The sequence below is a fragment of the Colobus angolensis genome, unplaced genomic scaffold, assembly GCF_000951035.1.
Source record: "Colobus angolensis palliatus isolate OR3802 unplaced genomic scaffold, Cang.pa_1.0 Scaffold27, whole genome shotgun sequence".
NCBI classification, from domain to species: domain Eukaryota; kingdom Metazoa; phylum Chordata; class Mammalia; order Primates; family Cercopithecidae; genus Colobus; species Colobus angolensis.
In genome coordinates, this window is record NW_012115932.1 from 2568875 (window position 1) to 2582137 (window position 13263).

Sequence of the window (13263 nt, forward strand, 5' to 3'; positions counted from 1 at the left end):
CCTCTTGATTTGTCAGCCTCATGGCAATTCTTACAGTCTTCCAAGGTACCGTGTTTCCTCCCATCTAGGGCCTTCTCATTTGCTCCCTCTGCTGGAAGGCTCATTCTCCAACCCCATGCTACCCCCACCCTTCACTGATTGTTGGATTAGCTCGTTGTCATCCTTCAAACTTCAGCTCATGCAATTTTTCCTGTAGAGAAATATCTCTAACTGACTGGTCAGGGCTCCTTTATTATGTGCTGATCAAAAGTACTATTTCTGTCTTTCTGGACACGTACCAGGTTTGAAATAGTAAACTTATGAACATCCATTTTCCTCTTAGTCTTTAAAATAAAGAAAACAGGGATTGTGTCTGGTTTTGCTCAACATTGTTTTAGGACTTGGCCTAGAACTGCTTTAGAACATTGCCTAGAATAGGACAGGCAATCCACAAACATTTGTGAGGTGAATGAATGAAGTAACAAAAGGAAGTGGTAAAATCAGAACAGAACACAGGTATTTTTATTCCTATTCTTAATGCCTAGAAAGAAACAATGTATTTAAACATAATCAAAGCTGGCACATACATAACATCAAACTCTAATGACTAGTTTTTTGTATTTTCAAAAAAACATATACCCACTATCTGCTTTTCTCACTTACTTTTGGGGAGCACTCATACTGGACCAGGTACTCTCAGGATTGCATTACATACATTAACCCTTTTACTCCTTAGATGAAGGTACTATTAAAATAGCTCCATTTTACAGATAAGAAAATGAAAAGTATTTACAAGCCAAATCTCATTTTTTCATTTAAACAAACTATCTTCTATGAATGTAAAACTTCAAGTAGAAAGGGACAGATTCTTAATTAACAGCTCTTATTTACATTCCATATTATCCAGAGCACAAAAATCAATGAAGACCCATTGATCCTGGGCAATATGTCAATCAATTATTAGCACCTATTGCAAGTAAAATGCCGAGCCAAATCGTTTCAACATAGTATATAAAATAAGATTGAGGAAGAGTTTCTCTTTCTTCATGAAGCTTATGGACTTTTTATGATTTGTCTACGAACAGAACAAGAGAGCTAAGGACAAAAGGAAGTGAATGATGAATGGGATGGTTTTAGCACATGGGGCAAAAGAGATTCAAGGACAGAGACTCTCCCAGTCAATCAAGATGAGTTACAGGGAGCACCAAAGTCAGTTCCGGAGCGTAAGCAACTTGTCCTAGGTCTCATAGCTAGTGAGTAGCAAAGCTGGGATACAATGCAAGACTCATTGCTGTCAGCCCAGGGCTCAGTACACTATACCAAGGTGGTCTGAGAACACTTTAGAGAGGTAAGAGTTTGAACTGGATCCTTCAGGTGAATCACCATATCCAAAGTAGCTAAAGTGAGCTGGAGGCACAGCAAGGAAACTGGTTTGACTGGAGCATCATAAGCCCTAGCCCCAGAGCACAGTGAGCCAAACATCGGGACTTGGGCTACATCTTACTACATACAGTGAGCAAAGACGGAAGGTTTCTCCGCAGGGTAATGACATGAAAGTGGCTTTTCAGAAGTGTACTGTAACAAAGAATTTATGTAAGAAAAGGCTAAATTGCAGGAGATCCATTAGGTGCAAACTCTCCACTTCTTCCCTAAAACTGATGACTTTGTTCAAGCCCAAAGTGGCAGCCTTCATTTTGTGGAGGAGGTTTCCAAGAATGAGAAACAGCTTTCTGGTGAAAAATCTGGAAGCTGGGGTTGAAGCTGATTATAACCTAAATACTTTTGAAGAGAGTTGGTGATAGGCTGTACTCCTGTTGCTAGGACCTCCAGAGGAGGGGCTGAGATAGAAATAAGAGAACAAGCATGTGTTGTTCTCTAAAAACGTTAACACCAGAGAACTTATTAGCTGTGTGATGCATTCCTGCGAAAATATTTGTTTTAAGCAAATTATTACATTTACACTTATGCATTTCTTTTTCTTGCTACTTTGTTTACACTTTGCTCCTTTTATTTGGGGTTGATGGGTGTTGTTTCTTTAAACTGATGCCTATAGTTGTGTTACTAAAAATCCCAAAAGACATTTCTTAGATTTCTAGGAAGAGGACAAGGATGATAAACAATCCATGGAAAATAGTTATTCCTGGTAGGGGCTCAGAAACAAAGGAATGAATCATAGTGGGCACCATTTATTAATGGAAACTACTAGTATCTAGCCTCATGCTAAATACAGTTCCGTGATCCTAAAACTTTACATGTGTTTCCCTGATCCTAAAAACAAACCCAGTAAGGTAATATTATTATTTCCTTATAAAGATAAGGTGACTGTGGTTTAGAGGCATCATATGATGTCCCAAGGATAACCTCTTTAGTAAATGGTAGATCTGAGAATTCAATCTATATCCATCATCTTGAACCTAAGCACTCAATCAGTACGTGAGGTACTATCCCCTTAGGAGTGAGGGAGGAAAGGATAAGGGGAGTAAAGAAAAGAGAGAGGAAGGAGAAAGGGAGATAGGAGAGATGGGAGAGCAACAAGAAAATAAGAGGGATAGGGAGAAAGAAACAGAAAACATAAAAGTCATAGTAAAAGCAGTCAAGTTCCACAGAGCATATGCAGACAAAATAGCCCCTCCTACGTGCAAAGCAATGTGTTATGCATTGGCAAGGGATGTGGAGTTATTTTGGGCATAAGGTACAAACAGGAAGTATTTCCACAAAGAATTCTCATTTTGAAGTTAGTTCACAGGCTAATACACAGGAATGTGGGTTAGTCCTTCCACAGGAACAGGAAATTGGGTGAAAAATGTTTAGAATTGGAAAAGTTAGTGGTAGAAAAGATCTGATAAGTGACCTAACCAGACATCTGAGTTGTTAGATGATCATTCATCAGGGTTTTCACCAACTTTTGGGGGGTCAGGTGGTGTACAGCTCTCAGGGTACCCCTAGGCTGCTCAAACCTTGCCTTGGTGGCCCATTCTTCCAGTCATATATTCCCTGAGATACAGAGACTTCTTTTACAGAAAAATAACTAGAATGAAAGCAAAACATGCATTTGAAATTGGCCACTTCTCACCAGGAAAACCAAATACAAAACTTTGAGGAAGCAGCTAAAGGTGCCTAAGAGTCTTTTATTAGCTTCCAAGACTACTTAGGGCTTAGCAGGAGAGATCACGATTCTAAAGGATCCAAGTCACTTAAAGACATAACAACTTCAAGAAAACAAGCTGTGAGAATAATAACGGCATTAGGGAGAGCCCTTACATGGCAGTGAGGTTATAGTGGATTTAATTCCCACTGGACTGACTGACCAGAAACGATGATAGTGCTTTGAAATCAATCCTGTGATTAGATAGCATTTGTATTTTCTTCTCTTAGAAGACATTTATTGAAAATTAAAGTCAGCCTTGCCCTACATTTGCATAAGAATAACTGGACACAATAAAGTAAGATCTAGAAAGTGCTAGTGAGCTTTTCTGCTTCTAATCCAGTCAGGATTCACTTTCCAGAGTCTGTGACTCTGATTGGACAAACACAGGGGCATGGCACACTAGCAGCTGTGGATTCCTCGTGCGTCTCTGGTCTGAAGGACCAATGAGGGAGAGATGTATGCTTGCTTACCATCCTTACAAGTGGAGTCAGCTTGCAGGCAATCTGTGCTTCGTCAGATTCTTCCCTCCCCAAAAGGTCTGCCTTTATTAGTATAAATTAGGCCATGCTGTTCCTGCCTTTTTTCTTCTTTTTAATGTTGTCGACTTTTAGAGACATTCACACCTACAAATGCCAACTCTCTCTTGCATACTTTAAAAACAGCAATAAGGCCTTAGTTTGGGGTGTTACTCTTCAGCTCAATAATATTTTTCAAGGGAAAAATTCCAAGTGATATTTCACTAAGAAATAAGAGGGTTAGCTCACCCAATCCAGAAAACCAAGTCTCACATCTTGAAATACTGTGGATGTTAAAGAAAATGAAGTGTGAACTTCTGTGGGTGGACAAAGGAGGGGTGCTGTACATTTACAATGATCCGAGCAGTTGTTTGGATACAAAGAACAGAGAAGTTTTATGAGCCATCGCTATACCCTTACTAGTAAGTGGTGACAGTAGAGGTAAACTGAGTGAATCACAGAGGCCAGTAGCCCCAGCCATGAACAAGTAACGCATGGTGGAGGCATTTAATGCTAATGATCAAAAGGTCTGTGCATAGGTCACCAATGAACACAGATTCCCTTTCGTTAGAAATGATGTGATGTCATAATAACTGTTAACAGCCAAGTAACTATACCAGAGGGGAAAGCGTTGTGCCAATTTCTTCAGATTTTTATTTTTCCAATATGGGGAGAGGTTAGAACTCTCTCCTAGAATGCTTTAAAAAAAAAAAAAAGTTTCTTATCTGGTGCCCACAGTTTGAGGCCAGATCACCAGAAGCATTTTTTCATACCTTAAATTTCTCACAGATGTACACATGTGCATATGCGCCAACTTATTGCTCTTATCCTTAACTACTTTTCTAGACTTGAAAATCCGACACTTTTATCTTAATTCCAGTGTGATACAGATTTTCTAAGACGTGATTTCTTAAATTGATGGCAATTTTTTTTTTTTTTTTTTAGTGTTTAAAAAACCTCCAAATATTGATGGATCCCTAGCTCTTTTCTTTTGAGAACTTAAGTAATTTAATGAGGGTTTTTTTTTTTTTTTTCTAACTTTTATGGCCAGGTGGCTCTAGGGGATATTTTGTTGAAGACTGATTAAAAATAATTTCTTCTAAATGAGACCTGACCACAAAATGGAACCATTAATGGGCAGGGACGTTGTCACCAAAGCGGAAACCATGCCTGATTGCCTCCTGTACCTCCCACCACACAAGCATTTTCTTCTTTTTCTTCTCCTTTTCTTGTTCTTAATAGCTGAGTAAATAAGCAGCCAGCGAGGCCTAATGTTTTCGGCCAAAAACAGAGTCCAAACTTCTCAGAGAAAACATTTGGCCTCTGTGGTTTTGAAATATGTTCCAGAACACCGAGTTCAGTGGGGAACATTGTGAAAAACTCCCATCCATTGGAATGATGCTGGGGAATGTTACAGTATCAGGAGTTTCAATTGGTCCTTTTCCTGCAGCCCCATAATGAGACTTGTAAAACACACACGCGCGCGCGCACACACACACACACACACACTGCTATGTGGAAGTTCTCATGGGAAAAATGAATGGCAAGAAATCCTAGCTTTAAAAGAAACAGCTAATCTGCTAGTTTGATTGTTCCTCAAAACTTATGCTGAACCAATGAGCCTAATTAAAAACACTTGGCCTACTTCTGTAAAGCATCATAGTTTTCTCTATGCTTCGTTTGTATACACCACAAAACTCCAGATAGACTATTATTTTTTCAAGTGCTCACTAACAAAGTGCTGACTTTGTTGGGATGGCTGAGCTAATTTCTTGAACTCAGTGTGAAACCTTAGCTAAACAAAATTGCGGTAATTTTCCTTAATTTGTAAAAGTGATTGGAGTGCAAACAAAATTTTCCTCTTGGGTCAATCCTATAATTTTCAATTAACTAAAACTAATCGTCAGGCAGGCACCAAACCTGCATTTTGTTTAAAGGGCTGGGAGGCATTTCCAAGGGTCAGGATACATTAATTGTTTTTATAATTTCAAGGGAGAGAGAGAGAAACTGGGTGACTAAGAAGTACGTTTGGTTTTACTCCTCATATTGAAATACAATGGAAAGATGCTCTGAAGTAAAATGTCACAGAAAAATAAAAATCGTCCATTTAATTGTATTGTTATAATTACGATTTGTTAACTGTTATCCAGTCACTGCTCTGTTATCTCTTTGTGTAAAAGCAACTTCCGCTCTGTACTTAGTCTGGCCTTGTGGTCTTTTACTGAATGGAAAAGGAAACCTGGGACCAGTTCGTGGAGACAGTTACCACTATCCAAGGATAACTGACACTAAGCAGAGGACCCAGAACCGCACTGCACCTGTGGTTCTTTGACCAGCAGCATCAGCCTCACCTGGGAGCTCTTAAGAACCACAGGATCTCAGGTTCTGCCTAGACCTACTGTAGCAGAATGTGAATTGTAAAAGATCCCTGGGTGTCTGGTTTGCACTTTACAATCTAGGGATCTTTCAGCCTTTATACGTGATGTAATTCCACAGAGATGCTGCCTGGTTCTCTCTGTCTGATGGGAGGGAATTCACATTCACTCTGAAACCCCAGCTTGTTGCCGCAAGGCGGATCCATGTGCCAAGGCTGTTTTGGGAGGATAAAAATGCAGCATACTTGGAAAGAAGGCACCAACCCAGAATTAAACATGAAAACTACCAATTGTATGTAATACAAATGCGGTGAACAGCCTAGAGGAAAGACGTACTGTTCCTGAAAGCACAACCCTACTCCATAAAGCAAACAAACCCTAACAAGGTGGCTTAACATCCAGAAACTCAGGATTATCTACACCTCTTTTCCCCTTCACTTATTTTTCACGTGGCATCTTTAGGTATCCAACCAGTTATTTCAACAGATCCTGCCATTCAGCATGGACACCTAGATGAATTCTTAATACAATAATAAAAGCACCATGTTTGCTCATACATATGGTAAAATGAAGAAAGAAAGCAGACTTTAACTAGATTTTAAAATAAAATATATGCTTTTATACATAGAAGACAAGGGGAAAGACCCCATAAGCCCAAGGCAGTTCTGTGCTCACCATCTGCAGTGGTTCTTACCTGTGTAAATGAATCTGCCTGGTGTTCCTTTGCAGAACTGCTTAGATTTGTAGGACAGTGTGACTTCCACAACACCAGGGATGTGCCGAGGAGGGGTCTGCACACGGATGGCATGAGGAGTGATCAACTGGAGGAGACATTTGGGGGGGGAAATTGTCATTTCAATATTTAAAACTTCACAGTCTTCCTAACAGCTCTCCATAAACAAAGCTTTAAAACACATAATTAACCTGTCTATGTTTAAATCCAATCTTGATGGAACCTGCGTGAAAGACACTGACAACAATATTTACAAATGCTCTGAGTATAGCCATAACGACATTATCTGGGTTTTCCTACATGGCAGGCCCTCTGCTTCCTGGTTTGAACAGGGAACCTGGCCTAATGAAATGATTTATCTACTACAGGATATCCTTTGGAAAATCTCTGAAGCAGACCAAATCAGAGCCCAGCCTTGCCATGCCTCTCCAGAAGTTGATAGGCCTGGTGTTTGAACTGAGCCCGTCAACATGTGGAAAACACAGAAGTAGGGAAACAGTAGGCAAAGGCACTCTGATTAGCTGCAGTGTGTGGGTATGAAGTACTCCTGAAGACCATTTGGTATATTAACTACCAGAGGCACAATCAAAGAGCTTAACAGGAAAAAGAAAAGAATCTGCCTCCCTGGAATAGCTTATGGATCTGGCAGAACTAAGGACTCTCCATAAAAGGGAAAGGGAAAGGGAAGGCTGGGGAGGCTGCGGAATGATCACTGGTCCATTATGCAACGCCACGTGCACAATGAGAAAGTTCATTTCTGAACTCTGTTGGCAATCAGATTACACTAAGAAGCAGAATTTATTTTTTATTACTCTTATCTTTGTTTACATAACTAAAATGTTATTAATGGCCATAAAACTGGCATTATCTGGTTCTTTGAAAAATCCAGCCCTGGTATTTGACTGGTTGACCTCTGATGGTGCTGGATTCTACATGTTCTTTTTCTATGGGATTCTGCAATTGTCCTCTTTGACTCCTTTCAGATGCAGTTAGCTCAACATTTGTGGTGTTGAGTCCACTGCATACAGTGAATAATCTATACAGTATACATGAGTTTAAACTAACATGCTTGTGCTGTTTTCTCATGGGGATAACTTAGAAAGGGCTCCTTATTTCAATGTGCAAACAAGTCCCAGTTCAAGTGTTTTTCCCAGAGAATCACAGATAACACCATGAGAGGCTGGATACAGCCCATGGGTCCCCCAACTGGATAAACCGTTCTAACACCAAGTCCTAGAGAAAATAATTTGAGAAAGTTGTTACTGCTAAAGCCCACAAGTAATTTATATCAAATGTTGCTTTCTGAAACAAAGAAAAAGTCATAGCTACATAAAACCATTTTAACTTAGCAATTACAAATGCCTTATCCTCTGCCATAGAATACATGGAGCCTTGGCTTATTTGCTGAAGATGCACAAAAGATATTTCAGTAAGACCATGCTTATGTGGAACCCCTGAAGACTGAGTTCATCTCCATGGCTTAGTATTTTCAAAGGCTAAGGTTTTACCCAGCAAAACACACAAAAAGGTTTCTTAAAATTTTGTTCTATACAGGAACAGAAAACCAAATACTGCATGTTCTCACTTATAAGTAGGAGCTAAGTGGGAGGTACTCATGGACATAAACATGGCAACTACAGACACTGGGGACTCCTAGAGTGGGGAAGGAAGGAAAGGAACAAAGATTGAAAAACTATCTGTACATTGCTCACTACCTAGATGACAGGGTCATTCGTATCCCAAACCTCAACATCAATATACCCATGTTACAAACGTGCACTTATACCCCCTAAATCTAAAATAAAAGTTAAAATTATCTTAAAAGTTCTATTCATATTGTCAATTCTTCCAAAATGCATTGTATGCTTTTTAAAATAAGCAAAGTGTATATAATTTAACTTACCCTTGGTAAATCAAGATCATTATTTAGAATACCCTATATTATATCTTGCTGTAATATAAAAACGCCCTAAATGACTGTTGAGGCATGAAGAGCTATTTATCCCTGTACTAAATGGCTCCAGGTTTCTAAGATTTTGAAATTATTTCTCTGTTATTCTGCTTCTTTGTCTTTTTTTTTTTTTTTTCCTGTTGTTCTTAGCACCTTCTAATTTGCTCGTGTAATCTGTAAGCATGGAGATTAGGAAATCGAGTTTAATAATATAGACAGAATAAGATAAGAAAGAGGCTCTGAAGGGCAGTGAAAGATGATCTTCCCCAAATCAAGAGCATGTTAATTGTTGAGACACTGTTACTGCAATGTTGGGAACTAACAAACACTTGTTGAGTACCCAGGAGGTATCTACCACATTGCTGGATATTTTACATACAAACACTAATGGGTCAGAACAATGACTGTATTTTTATCCTTTTTTTCAGGTGAGAAAACAGAATCTTAAAATTAAGTTGCTTGCGTAAGCAACTTTACCCTTGTCACAGCAAGTTACAGCAAAAGGCAACACTGATGCAGTTCAAAAAAGTCACGGGACAAACACTTCCTTTGTAATCATAGAGAAAAAATTGTTCATATGGAAACTTTTTAAAGGTAGTAACAAACTCAGTTTTTTTCTGATCCAAGGACTGTGTGTGTGTTTTCTGTACCCATGCTGTCTCCATTTTTCATTTATTGCCTGGTTCTTCACCATGCTTTTGGTAAAGGATGATCCATGTTGTTATATTTCAAATAGAAGGTATGCTTCTAATTTTAACGTGTACTTGGCATATAGAGTACCATTAACTCACAATAATACTGATAAGAACTTTCAGCCAGTTAACACTTCACATGCACTCCTTGTTCTCAGGGGAAATAAATTTTAAAAGATGGACAGATATTAGTAAATAGATGGATGAAGATTCTTTTTAAGTATAGGGACTTAATATGTATGAGTTGCTATACCGAGGAACAAAATTCATGGGCTTTATAAATTGATTAGATACGACTGCAATGAAACTACAGACTGAGAGTGAGGCTTTAGCATAAAGCATTAGGCTCAGGAAATGCAAACAAATTTTCATTTACAATTTCATTTTCAATTTTAATTAATTGCCCTAACTAAAGCAGAAATTCCTTCTAAACAACAATCCTTCACAGATGAGGTAGAATCTGAATCATAATTAGAGAATAAATTTGTTGATGTTTTCCTAGCTGTGCATAGTATTAGTCTGGGAAGAATCTCTAGCACTGACACGTGATATTGATGCTTATGGAGGAAAAACATTTTAGCTAACTTTGATCAATTTGAAAGCACTGGCTTATTTACTAATCACTCAAAGAACTGTAGAATTTATTGCTGGAAGGAATGTTAGTGATAGTTTAAAGCTAATCTTTTTATTTTGACAGCTAAGGGCACAAAAATCTAGAAATGTCTGGTGGCTCTGAAAATTGACCCAACATCCTAGAGGAAGGACAAGGTCTAGATCTAGGGTGTAGAACTCAGGACCCACGAATCACAAAATACGTTTCACACATTATTCCAGCCTGGTTGAACCCAAGGCAGCCACTCAAAGCAACAGAAGGAGGGAGGGTTAGTCTAAGTTTTTCGAACATTTATCATTGGACTATCACTTTCTTAGTTTTGTCATATCTACATACCACCTATACAATCACATGCTTAATATTTTAAAAAGTGATTATCTTTTTATTTAAAAAACTTATTTTAAAAGAAAACTTTATGTCACTACCATAATTGGAAAACTGGTATCAACGGCAAAATAAGAAGGTATTGTAGCTAGTAATCTTGAAGTTCATATGATATAAATTCTAGCTAGATATTGTTGACAACCTGAAGAAATTTATTGAAAAGGGTGATTAGCTAGTGTTAAATGTTAAAGACTTCTTTGCCCTGAGACTTAATCCCTTTAATAAAAATCAGAATTATGGAATAAAACAAAAATTAAAAGAGAAACAAAAGGAGTGATTAAAAGAGAAACCAAAAGGAGACTAACTTTCTCACAGTGTGATTCATTTCTATTTCATGTCTGTGTCAAATCTAAAATTGTCTCCTGTGCTACCAAGGTCCCATGCCCCATTACTTTGGTAAATACTGTTCTAAGTGATTAGAGAACAGATTTCATTCTTTGACGTAATTTCCTTAAATTATAAGTCAAACAATTTGGGCTAGAAATAAATATTCTTCTGAAACTCTGTAGCATCTGACACTACACTCTTTCCCTTTTTGGAACTCTCCATTTTCTTATGTGACAATAATCATAAGATGTAAGACATGCAAAGTGTCTGATGGTTTACCAAAGCACTTTCATGTTCACTAATTTTTAAGACTCATGTTTGTGGTTTATGTATTTCAGATGAGAAAAGTTGATGGTCAGGAAAGTTAACTAAAATTATTTGAAACACTAGGATGAAAACCAGTCTCTTATACCTGTAAAGAAGTATTTTCCAGAGATCTTCTCTTACTCATTGATTCCTGGTTATTTTGATTTTCTTCATTTGCTCCACTTCTCTGTCAACTTGTTAATTGTAGAAATTTCACAAGTTTTGTCCTTTCTTCCCCTCTATTTGCCTAGCACTTCTTGATTTCACTCATTAGCTCAACCACCTCAGCTAAACTGATTTCCAAATCTACACCTGTAGACTTGATCTCTTTGGCCAAGCATCAAACTTTTATTAGCAACAGAGTAACAGAATTTCCCCCAAATAAGTCTTCTTGCCATCTCAATCTCAACATGACCCAAGCTAAATTTATCATCTTACTACCTCTAAATAAATATTTCCTGTTCTTGTGTCTCCTGTCTCAGTTAAAGGAATGTTAGCCTTTGAATTACTCAAAACAGAAAACTTGAGGTTATCCTAATTTCTTTTTCTTCCTTTATTTTTCTTAAGTCATATTGATTCTGCCCCTAACTGGGCCCCAATGGCTCTTCTGTGCTTCTTCTCTTTCTCCTGTTCAGGCTGTCACTCTTTCTTACACTATTACATAGTAGGAAAAATTGCCTTCTAAATGGTCTCCCTCTACCTCTACTTTTTCCATCATAATTATTTTCTTCAAATACAATCTCATCATATTATGCCCTGCCTCAAACCAAACTCTCATCTGCCCCCTTTGCCTACTACATAGTTCAAACTCCTTGACAGAATAATATTAAGGGTTCACTAAGGCTTGATGGCCAATTTTCCTTCCTAGGCACATTTCACACTTTGCTTTACCACATTCTGGAGTAAAAGGCATGTGGATACATGAAAACACCATTCCCTTGCCCAACAGTTTTGCTTTCTTCATGCCATTCTTTCCTAAATATTCTTCTACTGACATTCTACTTGTTCTTGAAGACCCTAGTCATATGGTCCCTCTTCCAGTAAGTTTTACCTGATCCTAAGGGTCAAAGTTGCCTGCATTTTTGAGGAATTTATACTATTATGATATTGATACTATAATGCTTAGCAGCCTATTTTGCTTTGTGCCATAAATACTGTCCCATACATCTTTCTCTCATAAGATATTACCTGAGATCAGGAACACAGTCTAATTCACATTTGTAACCTCTAAAGTAGTTAACTTGGCCTGGTGTGATGGCTCACATCTGTAATCTCAACACTTTGGGAGGCTGAAGCAGGAGGATCACTTGAGCCCAAGAATTTGAGACCAGCCTGAGAAACAAAGGGAGACCACGCCGCTACAAAAAAGATTTTTTTAAATTAACCAGGCATGGCGGCATGTTCCTCTAGTTCCATCTACTTGGGAGGCTGAAGTGGGAGAATTGCTTGAGCCCAGGAAGTCAAGGTTGCAGTGAGTCGTGATTGCACCACTGCTGTCCAGCGTGGGCAACAGAGCAAGACTGTCTCAGAAGAAAATAAAAATAAAAATAAACAAATTAAGTAGTTAATGACTTACATACAGAATATTTCCAAAATATTTCTGGAATATTTACATAAATTGGGCCAGAATTCTACTAAATCATTGACTCCACTGGGTGTCGTCATCATTATCCATGAGTCCAGGGGAGTCTACTGTTCTTAACCTGATAGTACTCAACTCTCATTTTCTACCTAAGTTGCTTTTAATATTAGTTATCTGACTGGCTCAGCACTCAGGTCTAAATATGAGCATGAGACCACTGCTTGTATATCATGTAAGTGGTAAAAAAGAAAAAGATGACTAAATGTCTGTAACTCCAGTGAGAAATAAGATGAAATGAAAAAAAAAAAAAGGTTTAAAAATTAATACTTAAAAAGTATGCCACAAAAGATCTTTGCTAAATGGTAAGAGTGTTTATTTTTGGACTGATAACATTTGATGTGATTTGTCTTCTCTGTCTGCCTCTTCCTCCTATGTGTATGTATTTCTGTGTGTGTAAATTCCCCAAACTTGCACCAGATCATGTAAATACTTACGGAATAAACTTATTTGTACATATAAAGTCATTATTTTTATTACGAGAAAAATGTTATTTAAAAAGTGTAATAACGTAAGTTTGGGACTATATGTATTACACGTGATTATATAAGAATTAGAGGCTGGGTGCGGTGGCTCACACCTGTAATCCCAGCACTTTGGG

General features: G+C 38.0%; 1 protein-coding gene across 1 annotated transcript in view; it reads right to left on the reverse strand.

Annotated features, from left to right (window-relative positions):
• EBF1 (early B-cell factor 1) overlaps nucleotides 1-13263 on the reverse strand; it is a 403442-nt gene that overhangs the window by 73889 nt on the left and 316290 nt on the right. Inside the window, exon 10 of the mRNA XM_011947685.1 lies at nucleotides 6712-6838. Within this exon, the coding sequence (XP_011803075.1) occupies nucleotides 6712-6838 (127 nt within the window). The remainder of the gene's footprint in view (nucleotides 1-6711; nucleotides 6839-13263) is intronic.